General features: G+C 56.6%; 1 protein-coding gene across 1 annotated transcript in view; it reads right to left on the bottom strand.

The window, feature by feature from the left end:
* Positions 1-8,902: 8,902 nt before the first annotated feature.
* Positions 8,903-19,310, bottom strand: part of PADI3 (peptidyl arginine deiminase 3) — a 29,304-nt gene continuing 18,896 nt past the window's right edge. Inside the window, exons 11-16 of the mRNA XM_081580950.1 lie at positions 17,934-18,085; positions 16,650-16,794; positions 16,463-16,565; positions 14,681-14,760; positions 11,915-12,040; positions 8,903-10,235 (exon numbers count right to left, since the gene is read on the bottom strand). Coding sequence (XP_081437076.1) covers positions 10,002-10,235; positions 11,915-12,040; positions 14,681-14,760; positions 16,463-16,565; positions 16,650-16,794; positions 17,934-18,085 — 840 coding nt within the window. The 3' untranslated portion in view covers positions 8,903-10,001. The remainder of the gene's footprint in view (positions 10,236-11,914; positions 12,041-14,680; positions 14,761-16,462; positions 16,566-16,649; positions 16,795-17,933; positions 18,086-19,310) is intronic.

The following is a 19,310-nucleotide window of genomic DNA, read 5'->3' on the forward strand; positions in this document are numbered from 1 at the left end:
ATAAATGGAAGTTTTTTCAGCTTTTTTTCTAATTTATTGAGACAATTGTGTATTTTCTTCTTTGCTCTATTAATCTACCAAACTGATTTTCCGAGGTGAAGTTTGCATTCTCGGGACCCATTCAATTTGATCTGATATTGTATAATCTGATCCTTATCCTCCTTTTTGAATGCAGTTTGCTAAGAGTTTTACTTAGAGCTTTTTTTTCATTTATGAGTTCATTGCTGTGTCTATAGGTTGCTTTTCTCATGCTGTTCTTGTCAAGCACAGTGCTTAGCTTGGGTTTAATACTGAAAATATGGAAGCCATCATAGTCATTATTGTGCCCTTATAATTGAACTCATCCTGCCGTGTTCTCCTTGCCTGTTTGCCTCACCTTTCTGCTAACCTGTGAGCCTCCTAAAGGGAGGGTCCACACCTGCTCATTCACTGCTATATCCTCAGAACCTACCACTGAGCTGGATACAGAGTACGGATACCTGTGTTTATGTAGAGTAGTGTGGAGTGGGGTCAAAGGAGGCTCAAGAGGGAGGGGATGTCCGTACACATACAGCTGATCCACAGGCTGCCCTGGCAGCTCAGTGGTAAAGAACCTGCATGCTAAACAGGAGATGTGTTTTGTTCCCTGGGTCGGGAAGATCCCCTGGAGAAGGAAATGACAACCCACTGCAGTATTCTTGCCTGGCAAACCCCATGGACCAAGGAGCCTGGGGGGCTACAGTCCATGGAGTTGCAAAAGAGTCAGACTCAACTTAGCAACCAAACAACAGTGAGCTGGTTCCCGTCGTTGTACAGCAGAAACTAACACAGCACTGTAAAGCAATTATCGGCCAATAAAAGTATAATGAAGTAGGACTAAATAGAATAAAATGAGGATTAAATAGCTGTACAATAAGAAACCAATAACTACCGTAAGGCATTCATCCTGTGGGGAATGAGGGGGAACAGAAAGTAAAGAATAAATTTTGGTGGGATGCTTACTGACAGCCAGGTGCTGGCCTAGTCCTCAACCATCCAAAAGGTCAGCACCGTTCACAGTTTCCAGATGAGCAGGCAGGCCCCGCCCCGGGCAGTCGCTCATCGGAGCTGCGGCTGCGAGGTGGCCGAGGACACCGCCGCCGCCCCATCCTTTGACAAACGTCCGTGTGCGGTAGGAATCGTTTCACACACTGCCTTCCTTCTAATAATGAGAAGCAGGTGCCCAGCTCTGGCTCCCTTCCTGCGTGGGCTGCTGGGAAGCTCAGAGCCTAATTGTGAGCTTAACCAAAAGCGCTAGTTCGATCTTCATGGTCATAGATATGTTTGTCCTTTCCCATGGCCTTTATGTCTGAGATTTTTCCTGCTTTGAGCTCTTTATTTTTCTCTACTTTTAAGCCACCTATTTGCTGAACGTTTCCTTATTCTAAGTAGGCTGGAATCCCTTGAGAAATGTGTCAAGGGAATAACAAATGAAAAACAGGCAATAAGTGGGCCTCCCTGGTAGCTCAGTGGTAAAGAATCTGCCTGTCAAAGCAGGAGACGCTGGTTCAATCCCTGGTGTGGGAAGATCTCACGTGCCGTGGAGCAGCATGTGCCACAACTGCTGAGCCTGAGCTCTGGAGCCCGGGAGAGGCAACGACTGAGCCCACGCGCTGCAACTGCTGACGTCTGCGCACCCTAGAGCCTATGCTCTGCAGCAAGAGAACGCGCTGCAGTGAGGGGCCCATGCGCTGCAACTGGAGAGGGCCCCTGCTCCCAGAGAAAAGGCCTCACGCAGTGACGACCCAGCCCAGCCACAATAAACACATACACTGCCTACAAACAGGCAGCAAGTATAATGACTGAGCTGCCCCGGGCCGATCGCTCACACGAAAGCTCCTTCCTGAATGACGCCCTGTCCAGATCCGCTCAGGTCCCTGCTCGCCCAGGCCCTGGGAACTGCCCGGGGCAGCTATCATTTTTGTGATGAAGATGTTTCAGATTGAGATAATTAACACTGAGAAGATGTTTCTCAGGATGCTGAGACTCATTTAGAGGCCCAGGAAGCGTTCAAAAAAGAAACTGCGGAACTAACTTTGCTGTTGGCCTTAAACCCTTCAAAGACAGCTCACTCCAGGGAGTTACTGATTGCGCTTTCTTTGCATCTGCTGGTTCACCACACACACACACACACACACACACACACACACACACACACACACACAGCTGATGAGCGCTGATGGCACTCTTGGGGTTTTCCAAGCATGTGTTCCTCTCTAGGAATTCCAAGAGTTAATCCTGCCCCCAGAGACCGTATCAGCAACCACCTCAGATCCTTGCTACCCACCTAACAAGAAAGTGTGGGGAGGCAGGAGACCCAGGTCTGGTGCTCAGGACTGATGGGGACGGACTTGGAGTAAAGAGTTCAGCCCCTCTTCCACCCTGAGCCTCGTGAAAACCTGCCCAGTGCTGGGTTCAGCTGCAGCTTGTAGGGGAGTGACCGCCGGGACTTCGTGGTGGGCAAACGGGAGACGCCACTGCCCGCCTCCAGGAGCGGCCAGTCCTTATGCCTGTTGCCTTTTCTCGTTTGTTTTTTATTTATTTTAATTGAAGGATAATTGCTTTACATGGTTGCTTTGGTTTCAGCCATACCTGTTGTCTTAGTGAAGGCTTTGCTGTCACCCAACTTCTTTTGGTAGCTCAGCTTCCCTGGTAGCTCAACTGGTAAGTATCCACCTGCAAATGCGTGAGACCTGGGTTCGATCCCTGGGTCGGGAAGATCCCCTAGAGAAGGGAAAGGCTCCCCACTCCAGTGTTCTAGCCGGGAGAATTCCATGGACTGGATAGTCCACGGGGTCGCAGAGTCAGACACGACAGAGCGACTTTCAGTTCACTTTCAACATCTTACGTGTCCAACTTAACCTAAAAAATCTTACGTGTCCAGCTTAACCTAAAAAACATTTATCATCAGAAAAAAAATAAAGCAGGCAAGGGACTTCCCTGGTGGTCTAGTGGTGAAGACTCTGTGTTCCCAATGCGGGGGGTCCGGGTTAGATTCCTGGTCAGGGAACTAGATCCCACTTGCCAGAACTAAGACCCGGCACAGCTAAATAAATAAAGTGGAAAAAGCAGGCAAGAGACTCTGAAGGTGGCGGTGCAGAAAAATCAACCTTCAGAGATAAACACCCCTGCATTTTTCGCTTGCTCAGGCAACTTACTTCAAGTTACAGCCTCCCTGTCACATGGCTGTAGTTTGCGGGGTGCCAGGCCTTCTGCCAGGCACCTAGTCAGGCCTGCCACTCTGCTCACAGCAGCGCCTTGACGTGGGTACTTCTACTGTGCCCATTCTACCAGCAAGGAGGGTAAAGTTCAGAGAGCTTAAGTAACCTGCTCGAGGTCTCAGACCGGCAGTGGCAAAGCTGGCAAGCACACCCTGGCAGCCTGGCCCCAGCGCCCAGGCTCTGGACGAGGCTGTAGTCCTCGTGGGCACACAGTCGGTGCTCACCAGGCATCCGCGGGACTAAAGGGAGAGGGCTGGAGACACAGTTCCGGCCCCTCCCCACCTGCAGAGCTCTCCCGTGCTGGCAGATGAGCCTCAGCCTGCTTCCACTTTGGCACAGCCCTGGCTTTGCGGCCGCAGGCAGGGGAGCCGGAACCGCGGAGACACTTCCCCGCGCACCTCCGGCTGCCTCTGAAGCCCTCCCCGAGGCCGTTCCTCCACTTCCCTTGCAGAGACCCTTGACTCTCATCTCTCGCCAGGAAATCCCACTCTCAGGGGCCCTCGCTCAGCAGGCAGGACCCAGGACCACCGCGTGGATGGAGCTGGGGGGTGAGGGACAGAGAGGAACCCGCGGGGTGGGCCCAGGACCACCTCGTGGATGGGGCTGGGGCGGTGAGGGACAGAGAGGAGCCTGCGGGGTGGGCCCAGGACCACCGCGTGGATGAGGCTGGGGCGGTGAGGGACAGAGAGGAGCCTGCGGGTTGGGCCCACGCCGCCTGGCCGCTGGAGAGGAAGGCTGGTCTGCGTCCCGAAGGGAGGACATGAGGTGATCAGAGATGAGACTGGAGCTGAAGACAGACGGCGGGGCCCCGGCAGGCTCCCGCTGTGAACTAGGTTTCTCTCCTGGCCCAGCCTCCTCCTCCTCCGGGTTCAGGGTGGCAGGGGCCGACAGGGAAGCCCTCCCCTCGTCTGTAATGTGGACCCGGTACTGGAGGCGGTTGCCCAGCCAGCGGCCACCTTTCCTAGCATCGCCTTGCACCGCTCACTGCTGAGTCCTCACCACCGGACTGGAGGCAGGGGTGACGTGGCCCCGGGTGGTTCAGCGGCGGGTGTGATTCTCCATCCTCTCTCTTCTCTTCCAGAGGCTCGTGGTCAAGGCCCAGAGTGAAGCTGACAGAGCCTCCGTCAGCCTGAGCCCCTGAGTGGCACGTGGAGCAGAGTCCCCCACTCCACCCAGACATGTACTCACCATTCAGACCCGAAGCACCTTGGACTGTTGGCCTGAGCAGGAAGTAAGCACATATAGCATCAGGGCCATCACACACTTTGTAGTCTCTTTGTTAGAGCAGCTGACCTCCCTGAACCCATACTTACTCCCAAAACACTCCTGTTCCTTTTTCCTCCCTGGCATCACCATGCTTAGTGCAGTTAGTAAAGCTAAACAGCTTCTAGATATGTATTTTAGACAGACTCATGAATGCGTACACCAGGAAACAGCTCCAAGAATGGTCAGAGCCACATTGTTTGTTATAGCAAATGTGGGAAGAATCTGAGACACACTGGCAGATACATTTCATTCACAAAATAGAATACTATACAGCAGTGAAAAGGAATGAATTACAATGACCCAGGTATGTATCAGAATTGTCTGGGAAGCTTTATAATATACAGATGCCTAGGCCGAGAGGTTTGGTCTCAGGAGGCCTGGCTGGAGGGGTTGGTGGCCCAGGAGTCTGTGGTTTTAATGACTCTTCCAGGAAACCTTGTGCAATTTGTTTAAGAACCTCTGGCCCAGCAAGAAAATTTGAATGTAGCAGGAACTGTCTGGTTATTGGCGGTGCCATCACAGTCCAGGCGGCTGCCATAAAAAGGAAGGCATGTGTGTACTCAGTCGCTTCAGTCGTGTCCAACTCTGTGCGACCCTATGGACTATAGCTCGCCAGGCTCTTCTGTCCATGGGATTCTCTAGGCAAGAATACTGGAGTGGGTTGCCATGCCCTCCTGCAGGGGATCTTCCAGACTCAGGGATGGAATCAACGACTCTCACGTCTGCTGCATTGGCAGGCAGGTTCTTTACTGCTAGCTCCACCTGGGAAGCTTAAAAGAAGACTGGAGTGGGTTGCCATGCCCTCCTCCAGGGGATCTTCCTGACCCAGGGATTGAACCTTGGTGTCCTGCATTGCAGGCAGATTCTTTACTGCTGAGCCACCGAGAAAGCCCAGAGGCGGCCACGGCCCCCCGAGACTGCTGGCTGCAGATGAGGGGAGGGGCAGTGGGTTGGGGAGGGGGAGAGATGTCCAGGAGGACAGACTCTCCCTCCTGGCTGCGGGCAGCAGCATCGGGCGGCTCTCGGCAACACCCCAACCTCCAGACGGAGTCTCCAAGGGGGAGGAAGACTCTGCCAGGTTTTAAGAGCCTTCCAGGTGATTCTAATTTGAGAACCACCAGAATGGCTGGTTAAGAACCAGGTTACAGAGGTCACCCATCCAGGCTCGAACTTGTCTCCCCCACAAACTTGTCACAGCTCCGTGCCCCGGGCAGGCTCCTTCATTCACGCCTCAGTGTCCCTGTCTGTAAAGTGAGGCTAATAATCGCAACTTCATGCCAGCCTGTCGTGACGAGCAGACAAGATGATGCGTGTAAGGAGCCTGGCACACGCCCCGCGCGGCCCACGCTCACCATCACTCTGCCATAGGGGGTGGGGATGTCGGAGACCTGGTAGGAAAGGACAGCTCTGTGGACTCTGCCCAGTCGTCCAGAATTCCTGTCTGCCCACCCTCGCCTGGAGCCTCAGCCATCCTGCCCCACACTCCCAGGGAAGGGCCAGGAGACCACAGCGCTGGGCAGCCTCCTGCTGGGGCCCCGCAATTACTCATTCCTGATTCTGAATGCAGTGTGAGTCAGGCGGGCCCGGGGCCGCCAGAGCCATCAGTCCCTGCGAGAAAGACAGGCTCTCCCTCCTGTCTGGGCGGGAGCCTCCCCCGGGTCAACCTCGTGCTGCTGAGTCCAGCAGGCTGTGACCTGAGGGGTGCCAGGACAGCTTCCCTTCCCTTCCTCCCAAATCCGACTCCGGGTCTCCAAGGGCCGTTGTCCTCTATTAGAATGCAGACATTGGGAGTATGTATACACAGCGATCACGTGGGGAGGGCCTGGGGGGTGTTATATAACAGTCATCATTTATCAGGTGTTACGTGCCGGGCACACTAAGCACCTCATATAACCCCACACAAGCTCTGTGAGGCAGACACAGTTTCATGCCCATTTTACGGAGGAGGAGACGGAGACTCAGAGAGGTTCAGTGTACCGCTGAGAAGGGCCAGTTCAGCTTCGGGTCATCCGGCTCTGGCATGCGGCCCTTCCGCTGTGCGTGACGCTTTGTCCGGGGCTGCGGTGTGCGGGCAGCGTGCCTGGGCGTGCTCCGTGCTCTCTGCCCTGAGTCAGGCCCTGGGGGGAGCAGGATGCTTCAGACTGGGCGCAGCGAGGCTGCAGGAACGTGGGCCCCTCCTCCCGCCGCCTCTGCCACCCCGGCCCTGCAGCCTGCCGGGGCTGCGGGCGCTCCCCACCTCCAGGCCTCAGCACGCCCTTCCCAATGCCCAGAAGCTGGCTCCCCTGCTCACCCAGCGCTCCAGGCCACTCTCCAGGGTCGGCTCAAACAGCACCCCCTCTGAGGTCGCCTCCCCGTTATTCTCCTGCCCTTGCTGCCTCCACTTCATGGCACTCATTACAATTTCTAGTTATTTGTGCTTCTTTTCGCGTTGCCTCCCTAGATACAAACTCCTGAGGGTAGAGACTGTCTCTGGCAAATAGAACATGCACGTTGAATATTTTTGGGATGAACGAATGAGGAATTAACGGAGGTTTCAAACCAGCTTCTGCTAGGATGTAATAGCTGGCCCAGCCAAGCAACCTTCAGGCCCCCTTGGGACCTCCGTCCTGACCTCCCCAGGGTCAAGCCAACCTCCGTGTTGAAGGAACCACAATATGGGTGGAGGAGGGGAAGGAGTTGCTCCACAAGAATTCAGGCCTGGCTCTGGTCTCCCCGGGGTTTTCCAGGGACCAAACAGAGCACCGCAGGCAGCCGTCTGGAGTGGCAGCGGTGGAGGGGACCCTCGCCCCCGGCTTGATGAGGCAGCCTGCAGTGCTCTTAGGAGCCACCCAGCCTGCACCCATCGGACCCCAGGTCTCAGGCCGGTGTTGAGGGTCCAGGACTGAATGCAAGCCCTGGAAGAAGAGTTCATGGGCGGCATCTCTCTCCTGCTGACTCCGTGACACCCATCAGGAGGCCAAGTCAGATTTCGGAGGGGGCAACTGTGGTCCAGACTGGGGAGATCAGAGAGGCCAGTCTGGTTGTGGTGGACAAAATAATGGCCCCCCAAGGAGGTCCATGTCTGAACTCCCAGAACCTATGAACACATTACCTACATGGCAAAGGGGAATCAAGGCTGCAGACGGAATTAAGGTTGTGAATCAGCTGACCCAGAGACGGTGGAGGAGCCTGGCTTATCCAGCTGGGCCCAATCACAAGGGTCCCAGGAAGTGGAAGAGGGCAGAAGAGTTGGGGGACTACTTGATGCTACGGCACAAGCCAAACAGTGCAGGAGGCCCCTGGAAGCTGGGAAACATAAGAGAAGAGATTCCCCACTAGGGCTGCCCAAAGAAACAATGCCTCCCAGACCTCTGATCCCAGAACTTAAGGATATAAATCTGCTTTGATTCAAGCCGCTGAGCTTGCGGCAGTGTGTTACGGTAGTAGAGGAAACACACGCGCTGACTATACCGTCGCGGTGCGGACAGGTGAATGGTGTCTGCAGGGACCTAAGTGAGGACTGATTTTGCTTCCTCTGTCACTGAGGCGAGGTTCCTGGGCTGCAGGAGCCTCCCTGGAGCACAGGAGGCAGGCTCGAGGCACGAGAAGTGTCTCAGACTTGTTGCTGGGTCCACCTGTGGCCTCACAAGAGGACCTCGTGGCCAGTCTGGGGGCCCCCGGGGCGAGAAATGCCTGCTTGGAAACCCATCTGAGTTCTTCCGATTTTAGGCACATGCCGTCTGGAGGCATGTACCCCCACTGAAACTCTGTAAAAAATACAGTTTCCTTAACACCCTCGTTGGTCTCAGCTTCCCCTGGAAGTGGGCTTATTCTGTCGGAATCTGGTCACGTGAGGGGCGGTGGGAGTCTGTTTCAGAGATTTTAGGTAGACGGTGGCCAGGAGGGGATGTGGGGGAGGCTGTGGGATCCTCTCTAACCACCTGGGAACTACCCAGCCCTGGGGCCGAGTGAGTTGCTCTGAGGCTTGCATCTCCGGGGAGAGCCCAGGGAACAAGCCCGCGGGGCCTGTACGGAGTGGTCACGGCCTCCTCGCGGACAGGAAGGAGGGCGTCACTCGGTGTGTGCAAGCCCCAAGGTCCACACACACGGGCTTCCCGTTGCCACACTCACAATGCAACTTTCCGGCCACAGCCCAGACCCTTGCCCGGCCATGTTCACCCGGCCCCGGCAGCCTGGCGTTTGAGCCCCGGGCTTCTATTTTCACCTCGTTATCATTGCAACTGGCTGTGGTGACCCACGGGATGAGTCCCGTGGCCAAGATGGAACAACCTCACGGTCTTCCCAAAATTTGGGCTACTAAGCCTCAAATTCCTGGAGGCCTTGGCAAGCAGATGCTTCAGCTGCAAGAAAGTTCTCTGTTCCTGCTGTCTAGAGGGAGCCAAATTAGATTCACGCTGTTTGTGTTTCTGGCGATTTATTAGCCAGTGATGGAAGCACAGCTGGATCCACACAGAGCCCCATGGAACCCACACATGCCCGATACACACCAGAGAAAGCCGCCTCACCCCCTCCCTGCCCACCTGCACTCAGACTGGTCCATCCCCGGCGCCGTCCTGTCCTGAGTGGTCTCGGCGGGTTTGGCCCCACAAGGCCCCCTCTCCTGAGCCAAAGCAGGACATGGAACGATGACCTGGGGTTAATAGAAAGCCCAGGACTGATTCTACCAGGGGTCTCCCCTCCTGCAGAAGGCCCAGGGCCACTAAAGCATCTTCTGTCTTATGAAGGACATTTTCCACCCTTGCACCCAGTGTTCCCAATCTCTAGGAATTCCCCAGATATTGTCATCTCCAAGAAACTCCAGGAGGTTTCAGAACCAAGCCAGATTTCTAAAGGTCAGATGATGAGATGTGTCTCAGGCTAAGGAAGTGGCTAAGTAAGTGGCTAATGTTGCTTCAACATGAATCTAGAAGCATGTACCATGCTGGGCGCTGGGCAAGGGGGATTTCAACAGCTGGTCAGAGGCTTGGGAGCTGGAATGCTGGTCCCACCTCAATCTAAAGAGACCTCTGCTCCTTCACCGTGGGTGAGGCTCTGGGCTAAATCTCTCCTATCCTGTGACTTTCGGAAATGAGCTGCCCTGCAGAGCGAGAGGCAATCAGACCAAAGCAGGATCTCGGGTCCTTCCTGCCTTAGGACGCACAGGCCCAGAAGGCAGAGGAGAGGCATAGACGTTTCTAGACTCCAGAGGGAATTAGGCTCCACACAGAGGATTTGGGGGTGCAGAGGGGGATGTTTGGAGGAGTCCCCATGGGTCATGCTGATCTGCAAGACAGACAGCAAGAAACGAGGTCCTTCTTCTTGGGAAGCCAAGGGGGTCAAGTCTGAGAACCAAATGGGCAGCAGGTGAGGCGTGCAAACACTTGGAGGAAAAGGCTTCCGAGCAGGTGCTCCATCCGGAACCTTGGGGTCTCTTGAAACTTATAGTTCAGGGGCCTGTTTCGGCCTCCGTCACCCAGGCGGACAGCCCACCCCAGAGGTAAAGGGTGGGGGGCTGGCTTAGGGCTCCATGTGCCACCACTTGAAGGCGAAGGGCTTCCGGCGCACGTTGGTGCCGCAGTGCACCTCGCCGTGCAGCATGTGGTACGGGGTGAAGTCATCGATGAAGGTGCAGTGGAGGCCCAGCGGCTCCAGCAGGGACCGCACCTTCTCCTCCAGGCAGCAGCGGCCGTTGATGACGGGCCCGAAGGGCTTGGGGATGCCCAGGTGCTTCCCCAGTACCAGCATGTTCACCTGCAGAGAAGGGGGCGCCCAGGTCAGCGGCAGCATCGGCTCCCACCCCAGCACCTTCTCTACGCTTAGCAGGACCTGGTGTTGTCTTTGAGGCAGCCTTGCAAACAGCCACTCGCCCCTTCAGGCAGCGAGGTAGGGAAGTGGTCTGGCAAGAGCTCTAACCAGCTGTGCACGTGCAGAGCTCACGACAGCTTCTCTCTCTGGTAGCTGCCCTCCTTGTTGGTAGGCTGTGGCAGCTGCCATGTCTGTGCTAGGGAATCCCGAACCACCAGGCTACAGCTGATGGGACCAGGGTAGATGTGTGAGCCAAGCTGGGCCAATCAGGTTCCCTCCTCGGGTGTTGCCGTTACCGTGGTGGGAGAGCTGAGTCTCTCTCTCCCTGTGCCTGCACTTCTGTGTGGTCATAATAACGTTCGTCCCCAGGGACAGAGAGGCTGGGAAGCCAAGCAAAGGAGGAGGCGGGGAAAGGGGGGGGATGCGCGATGTAGACGTGGAAGCAGGAGCCGGTTCCAGGCCCTCCTAACGCCCCCCACAGCGGCCACCCCCGCCACGGGCCTTCCTGGGGTCCTTATGCTAAATCTGCGGCTCTGACCGAAACCCGCTTCGGTGGTCTTGTTTCCCACAAACACAAGAATCTGGAGTGCTGCACAAGCTTCCGGGGGCACAGACCTTATTGCAAGGCCTCCCTGGAGATGCAGGAAGGAAAGGGAGGCTTTGCAAGTGGGGAAATCAAAGAGGGCAAAAAGTCAGAAAGCGGAAGGAAAAGGAGGGATGAAGCAAGGGTGGTGTGGACAGGCTGCCCGCAAGCTCTGATGATGGGCGAGTCTAGTTCCTCCGAGGGATGGAGGTGGGGAGGGGGCGGAGAGGGAGGGAAGAGAGGAAGGAGGCAGCTGGCTGACTGACAGCTGCGCTGCTCAAAGGGTGGGCCCCAGAGCGGCATCAGCACCCCCCGGTGTTTGCTGTTAGAAAGGCAGCCGTGTCTCAGGCCCCTGCTGGGTCAGAACCGCTGTGGGGGCCCGTGGTCCAAGTGTTCCAGATGCAAGTTCACACTTCAGAGACACCAGAGGCAAAGCCCCCAGCGCTCAATCAAAGGCCACTTCTTCCACGAAGCCCTCTTGAATCTCCAGTCCTACCTCTCAGGCTGGAAGTGCTTTGTTTCACCTCTGAACTGCCACGTCACTTTATGACACAAAATAGACCTTTGGGACAAACCCTCAGAGAGGCGAAGTGAGTTTCTCCCCGACCAGATTTTGCTGGCAGCTCTTTGGGAGCAGGGAGCAGCCTGAGTCATCTCTGCATCTCACACAGGGAACCTCAAATATGCGGGGGGTGGGGGAAAGGGAGCAGGAGGGGTACCTGACCTTCCAGGGGGTGCTACACGCATGGCCTCATGCAATCTTGTGCTCACTCCACAAATACCGAGGGGGTCCCTGGGAGGAGAGGAGGGCCCTTCCCTGATGGCCCCGGAGTGCGGGCTTGGCCAGTGAGCATTTTGTAGTGACTGTGACAATCGGTCAACGAGAGGTCCTTCTGCGGGGACTGAGGGGCCTCTGAGTCTCCCTGCCCCCAGCCCTGGCCCCCACAGCCCCAAACACAGCGGCAGCAGACGTTTGGCCCTCGGGGACTGGAGGCTTGGAGCCTAGTTTGATGAAACTGTAAGTCCTGGCTGATGGCCTCACCAAGTCCGGGAAGAAGGCCACGGCCTTCCTCCTCTCCATCTTGAAGAGCTGCGGGATGTCCACAATGTCCCGCTCGGCCAGGCCCAGCTCCCGCTTCAGCACCTCTCGGTTCCAGTCGATGCAGCTCTGGGGAGGCAGGGGGAGGAGTCAGGGAGGCCTTGCCGGTGCGGGTGGGGACCCCAAGGGGGCACGTCTGGTTAAGGATGGACAAGATGCCCAAGTGCCCACAGGTCAGCCCTCCGCACGAACCTCCTCCTTGTGCGCCTTCATCAAAATACGCCTGCTCGGGTCCCCCCGCCGCAGCCTCAGCCCACTGGCGGGGCCCTCGTGAGCGTGGCTCACGGCGCTCCCCCCTCCACCCGCCCCCTTCTCTGGAGTCTCACTCCTCCGGGGATCTCCTTCAGCCCTACGGTTTAAAACAGCCGACACCGCTAACTCCCACATTTCTACCTCCCAGCCAGCATCCCACGGACAGAGGAGCCTGGCGGGCTTCAGGCCGTAGGGGAGCAAAGAGCCGGACATGACTGAGCACTCACACGGGAACCACTTTACAAAGCCCAACACGTTCCCTCAGCTCAGATGTGCAGAGATAACCAGCCCTGCGCATCTCCACTTGGATGTCTGATGGGCACATCAGGTGTGAGGAGCCCAAAGACGAACCTTCATTCCTGCCCACCCCTCCACGCCCTCCCTACCGCATTCTTCAGCTCTGGAAACTAATCGCTGCTCAGGCCCAAACGCATTGACATGTATCCGCCACGACACACAGCTAGCAGGAGCAGGGAGCTCAGCTGGGGCTCTGTGATGACTTAGAAAGGTGGGGTGGGGGGTGCGGGAGGGCAGGGAGGCGGTTTTATAAACTGACTCACTTCCTCATACAGCGGCACTAACACACCATTGTAAAGCAACCAGGTTCCCAGCTGGCTCAGTGGGTAAAAAAAGTCCGCCCCCAATGCATGAGACGCAGGAGAGGTGGGCTCCATCCCTGGGTCGGGAAGACGCCCTGGAGGGGGGCACGGCAACCACTCCTGTATTCCTGCCTGGAGAATCACAGGGACAGAGGAGCCTGGCGGGCTACGGACACGCCTGAAGGGACTGAGCGCACCCGCACACACGCCAATGAGAAAGGAAGCCCTGCGGTCGTTCTTGATGCCGCCTTTCCTCTCACTCGGCCTCCATCATCAGCAAGTCCCGCGGGCTCTTCCGTCTACTCCCAAAACACGCCCGATCTGACCCCCTCCACCCCCACGCGGGTGGAGCGCCATCCCCTGCAGCCTGGCCTCCGGGCAGTTTCCCCTCGGGCCTCCTGGCTTCTTCCGCTCTTGCACCACGTGGTGAGCACGACGAGGCTCCTCACAGCTCTCCCCCCGCAGGAGTGGAGCCAACGGGGGCGCTGCACGCTCCAGCCCTGAAAGCCATCCCGGGCGGGCGCACGGCCGGTGGCTGAGCAGCAGGGACAGGAGGCAGCCGGTGTCTCCAACCCCAGCTGACTGGCTGTGTGGCCGTCAAGGACCCGCTTGCCCTGCCTTCCCCCCTCCAAGGGCAGCTCGCCCAGCCTCCTCCACTCTCTTCCTCCCTCCCTCCTGCAGGCATGGTCCCTAATTCAGTCCCTGCGAGGGTCACCCCTATCTGGGCGTGTGCTTCTTGGAGGGCCCTGCACTGGATACTGTTTGTCCTTCTGGACCCATTGCCCCCTTCTTCCCTGTGCTGAGTCCTGGGAGGCTGACCCTTGGGAACCAGGGGCTCCTGTACCCCCGGGCATCCCGCTGGGCTCAGCCTCTGGGGGCGGTGGCAGAAGGTGGGGCACTGCTGGGAGAGTGACCTTGGGGTCTTGGTCCCCCAGCGCCCTCCCTGGTCATGGCAGGTTGGCTGTGCAGTCCCAGCTCCTGTCTTACAACCTCTTTTTTTAAATTTATTTCTTTAATTGGAGGCTAATTACAATACTGGGGTGGCGTGTGCAGCGACCCCTCCATGTTCCAGTAACATGCTCCTCGGCTAATTGCTCCAGGCCTGGGGGAGGTGACAGTTCCCCTCTTCCTACCCTGGGGATGCAGAATAGGCCCTTGTTGATTTCCTCAAACCCGCCCTGTGCCTTTGTAACTATCCCCTTTACTGAACCGCTCTCTGCTTATCCAGCTTGAAGTGCCCTTGCTTCCTGCTGGGACCTACTGTCACTACCCCTGCCCAGTGCCGTAATAGAAGACAGACTCTCAGCCTAGCAGCAGAGAGATCGTTTCAAAGCACAAGTCAGATCGAGTTTGTCCTGCACTCAGATCCCCAGACGGCCTCCAGCCACATCCAGAGTCAGAGCCAAAGCCCCAGCGCTGCCCTGAGAGGCCCTGGGTGGCCCCCTCTCTCCTCATTCCTCTTGGGCTCCCAGCTTCGTCCTTAAACGCTCCAGGCCCCTTTGTTCCACCTCAGGGCCATTGTCTGTGCTGTTCCCTCTGCCTGGAATGCTTGTCCTCGCATGCACCTGGCTTGGCCCCTCATTTCTCCTGAGTGAAAGCCAAGATTTAGAGACTCTCTTTCTGGGCCTGTCCCCGCCTCCCCAAAGCTGTCCTGAACCGTGAGCCTCAGACCTCCGTGCACCCCCCACCCCCAAAGCTGTCCTGAACCGTGAGCCTCAGACCTCCGTCCACCCCCCGTCCCCCTGAGCTGTCCTGAACTGTGAGCCTCAGACCTCCGTTCACCCCCCCACCAGGCTGTCCTGAACCGTGAGCCTCCCCAGCCACGCCTACCCCCACACCTGGCCCACGGCCCTTGTACCTGCACAAACTTATTGTAGCTGATGAGGTTTTCATTGGAGAGGACCTGGCTGATGGAGACGGTGTTGACCTGCTGGGTGCCTGTGAAAGAGAGGGGCAGGGTGGGAGCGGCCCCAGCAGAGGCCAGGCTCGCAGGGTTGGCAGCTCCCTGGCCCTTCCGCTTGACCACTGGGCAAGCCTGGGTGTGTGAGGACGGCAGGAGCGGGCTGCTGCAGCGCGTGAATGTTAGGCCTTCATCTGAGCACACCAGAAGCAGTGATGCTCCTTATTGGAAATGTAAGCCCCACCCCCTCCAGGCATTGGATGATGATCGCTCTTTTTTTTGGCTAGTGATGGGGCGGGGAGCTGGGTCACCCACCTGCCCACCAGGACCTGCCTTGATGGACACCGCTGAACCCTGTCCCTGACCTCCAGGAGGCGACTGCAAGGCAAAGGGGCTCCCCCAAGGCCCATCTTTCCTGCCGGCCTGATGAAGTGCCCGTAGAGACGGGCAGGACAGAGGAGGTCAGAGCCAATGTCTTGCGACCCTCACAGCTGCCATTTATTAACCTCTTACCCTGCACAGGCCCTGAGTCCAGGGCTCTACACTCAACACCTCATTTAGTCCTCACAGCAACCCCACAAGGCATGCATTGACACCCCCACTTTACAGATGAGGCTCAGAGGCAAAAAAGATTTGCCCCAGGTCTTGCAGCTGGGAAATGGGGGTACTGGTGATTCAGACCCAAGCCAGGTGCTCATGAAGGGCTGAAGCCTCGACCAAGGGCTGGACACAGCTGCCCACGTGCAGGCTCGGTTCCCCCACCCCACTGGAGTAGAGACGCAGCTCCACAGCATCCCCTCTGAGGCCGCTGGGTCAGCGACTTCCCCTCTCTGAGCCTCACATTCTCGGGTATAAAGCAGACTGAGTCATCCTCACAGGCTCTCCTGAGGTCAGATGGGATCAGATGCCTGGAGCACGCAGCCTGGGGCCCGGTACACAGCGGATGACCACTGAGGTGCGCGTGCCTCGACGGCCACTGTGCTGCTATCAGCTCTCTGGGGCCACCCGCTGGTTACACGTGGCCTGACAGCTGTGAATTCCCTCGCTCCTGGGCTCAGCCTTTCTGGGCCCTGCTCACAGCAAACCACTCCTTCTAAGAAAGATGAAGATGGCTTTCCCTCTGCCCGGTACATGAAATTTGGATTAGAGAAGTTTTCTGGTTTGATCTGAGCTCAAGGAGTCTGTTCACAGTCCCGATAGGAGAGAGGGGGGTGGGGGAAACTGTATTTCTTCCATTTTACAGCTGGGGCTCCAGGGGGTGGGAAACAGACATGGGAAGTTGCACTTGGGAGCTTTTAAGTTCTGTGAAGGCTTTTCTCTTGGAGGGAGGTTTGGTCCAGGGTAGGACTGTTCCTGAGCCCGGGCTCCAAGCTCCCAATAGATGTTCCACTGATCAATCAGAGTTCACTCGCAAAACACAAATTATTCAGATTTTCAAGACAGCGAGGGGCAGAGCATCGAACCCCAAGTGCTCGGCCCTCCAGCACAGCGGCCCCTGTATGACTGAGCTGGTCACGTGCCCCCAGCGCCGGCCGCATCTCCACTGTGCCCACGGCCACCTCCCCCGTCATCCACCGTGGCGCTCCTGCCAGCTCTGCGCCAGCCGTGGACAGCGGGGCCTGCTGAGCCAGGGGGTCTCAGACTTGGTGGGTCAGGCCACCATACAGCAGGACATTCCCCTCTCCAGCCGTGACGTGGCAAGCAGGGCAGGAAGGCGGCGATGAGGGGCACGGTACCCACCGACCACCCCTTGGAACAGGAGGGCACCCCCGTGGCCCCACTTCCGCTTTTCCTGGAAGAGCTTGAGGCAGGCGCTGGGGCTGGCCAGGAGCATCCGGAAGCCCTGTGTGCAGAGAACAGACTCAGCTGAGCCCCTCGCCTCCGCTCGGCTCAGCCCCAGGCCCAGAGCTGTCCCCCGGGTCCTCACCTTCCCGTCAGGGGCAGGGACGAAGCTCAGAAACTCATCCACATGGCCGACCGCCAGCCAGTCCACGAAGAGCTCCACGGGCGGCTGCACCTTCTGGGCGTGGAGGAAGTCCCGAACCACCTGGGTGACGCGGCGGCCCCTTGACCTGGGGCCCAAGGGGTCAAAACAAGTTAACTGAGAAGAATATACACAGAAACCAAAGGACAGGAGCTCAAGATTTCTGCAAAATCTGTAAAAAGCAACGTGCTTTTGTAATCAGGAAAGATAATAAATATATATATATTTAAATTACACTCAAGGTGAGTTCTCTACGAGGCAGACACAGGCCAGGTCCATCACATCTTACCATCCAAGTCTCCCCATGCAGGCAGATCCTCAGGACCACCCTCAGACCCCATCCTTGTGTCACCCCCATATTCAACCCACGGCTGGGCAGTTCTTCCTAGAGTTTAACTGACTTCTCCCTTGCTGCAGCCTCACCTTCTCACACATCAGCAGGGAGAGAGGGTGATCTTGTCTCACAGCCCAGCATTTTGTTTTCGTGAACTCAAACCCCATTTTTCCCCAAACTTGCTCTGTCTGTGGGACCACGTGCTTGAGGACAGGTGGTCCCCTTCGACGCTTCTGGTTCCACCTGTTGTCTGACCACAGGTCTGTTCTGACCCCTCTGCTGAATCTGCTGGGCTCTGGCCTGGTCTCTTCCCACAGCAAATAACTGTTGTCACGTGATTCCTTTTGTTTCCCATCAGTACCCCTGTGTCGTATGTTGAATGAGACACAATCAGTTACTCTCCCCTTCTTTGCGTCACTGCTGTCTCAGTTTTCATGTCCTATACCTTCCTTTTGCTCTCAGGGAAAGATCTGGTATTAGTCATTTACATCATAGTGTGAACAAGCCTTATTTAAATGCAATTTCTCCTGGGACTGTTGAGACTTAAAACCTTTTTCTTCTAAAATTATTCATTGGTATCAACATGGATTTATTTTCTGAATCAGAAGAGCCGAGTCTAGTCATAACTTTGCCGACTGTGTGACCTTTCCCGGGTGACTCACCCTCTCTGGGCCCTCTTGTAAAATGAGACTGCTGGACTAAATGAGCTCTTGGGTCCCCTCGCTCTGGGCTTCTCGGACCCCCTGAGACGAGTGTGGCGGTGTCTGGGGGTCGTTCGTCCTCTGCTCCCGGCAGGGCCCAGCTACCATTCCATCACTGATCCTTTCTCTTCTTTTCCAGGAGTGGACGGGCCCTCCCCCAGCCACCATCACCACCCACCCTCTGTCTCTCACCCAGGCAAATTGCCTCCAAAGAGGATCCGCCCCAGGGGGTACTCCTTCCCGTTGGCCACCACAGGGGGGCTGACCTCCAGGTTCCCGAAGGAGTCCAGGCCACTCACAGAGTTGTCTCGTGGTTCCCGAGTCACATAGCCGAAATCTGGACCCTGGTTAGGGAAACGGAGTCAGGCTCGGGGTGGGCAGGCTCATCAGGAAGAGCTTGAACCAACTTGCTGGGCTCTAAGCTCCTTAAAGATGGGGTGAAAGTGGCCACCCATTTTTCAGATAGAAACACTGAGTCAGAGATGGACGTCTGACCTGACTGCTATTTCCTGCACGCTCAGATGCTCATGCCTGCCAAACCTGGGACACACACAGCCCTCCAGCCCTGCTGCCGTTTCAGAGCGTTATTCCCCCTGGTCACAGGGGCACAGCAGAGAGGGCCCAGGCGGTCCCCACACTCCCCGTGAGATGCGGAGCCCGGGGCTGTGGCCACTCCTTGGTCCTCTGCGTGGCCTTCCTGTCGGCCTCACCCCGGGGCGGGTATCTGGCTGCTCTAGAGGGGCATGTTCTCGGGGCTGGTGATGGTCCTCTGAGCCTCAGCTTTCCACTCTAGGGAAAGGGACAATTCCCCAGGGCCGTTTCTTAGAAGGAATTTAGACAATCCTGAGGCCAGGAGAGAGCTCCTCCCACCTTCATGACCCAGCGAGGGGTGGGAGAAGCCTTCCACTGTCTATGGCGCCAAGGGGGTCTCCCCTTTTTTCTCAGGAGGGGTCCGTTAAGACATATTCTCTCCCTTTTTATGGAAGTAGAGTTGAGTACAATGGTTTGTTAATTTCTGTTGTAAAGCAAAGTGCCTCTGTTGAACATATATATATAGGTATAATTATATATATGTATTCTTTTCCTTATTCTTCTCCACTCTGGTTCATCACAGCGTATTGACCTGCACAGCAGGACCGTGTGGCTTATCCCTTCTATGCATCATAGCTTTGCATTAGCTGAGCCCGAACCGCCAATCCTCCCCTCCCCTCTCCGCGTGCCCCTTGCCAACCGCGAGTCTGATCTCTATGTCTGTGAGTCTGTGTCCGTTTCATAGATAAGGTCATTTGAAGACGCCCTCTTTATTTTATTACCAGTAATAATGCCAGCTATCTATGTTTGTGCTTTCTCTGCATGGGCATGAAGAAGCTTCACAGCCATCTCTGAGACCTGGGCTAACATATTTTTACTGATGAGGAAATTGAGGCTCAGAGAGGGGAAATTACTCATGCAGGGTCACAGAGCGTGTGGGTCACAGAGCCAGGTTGTTCTTTTTTTTTTAATTGGACGATAATTGCTTCACAATATTGTGTTGGTTTCTGCCATACAGCGTGAAGCAGCCCTAAGTAT

Source organism: Giraffa tippelskirchi, chromosome 3 (assembly GCF_054371585.1).
Source record: "Giraffa tippelskirchi isolate mGirTip1 chromosome 3, T2T-mGirTip1v1.2.pri, whole genome shotgun sequence".
Classification (NCBI taxonomy): Eukaryota; Metazoa; Chordata; class Mammalia; order Artiodactyla; family Giraffidae; genus Giraffa; species Giraffa tippelskirchi.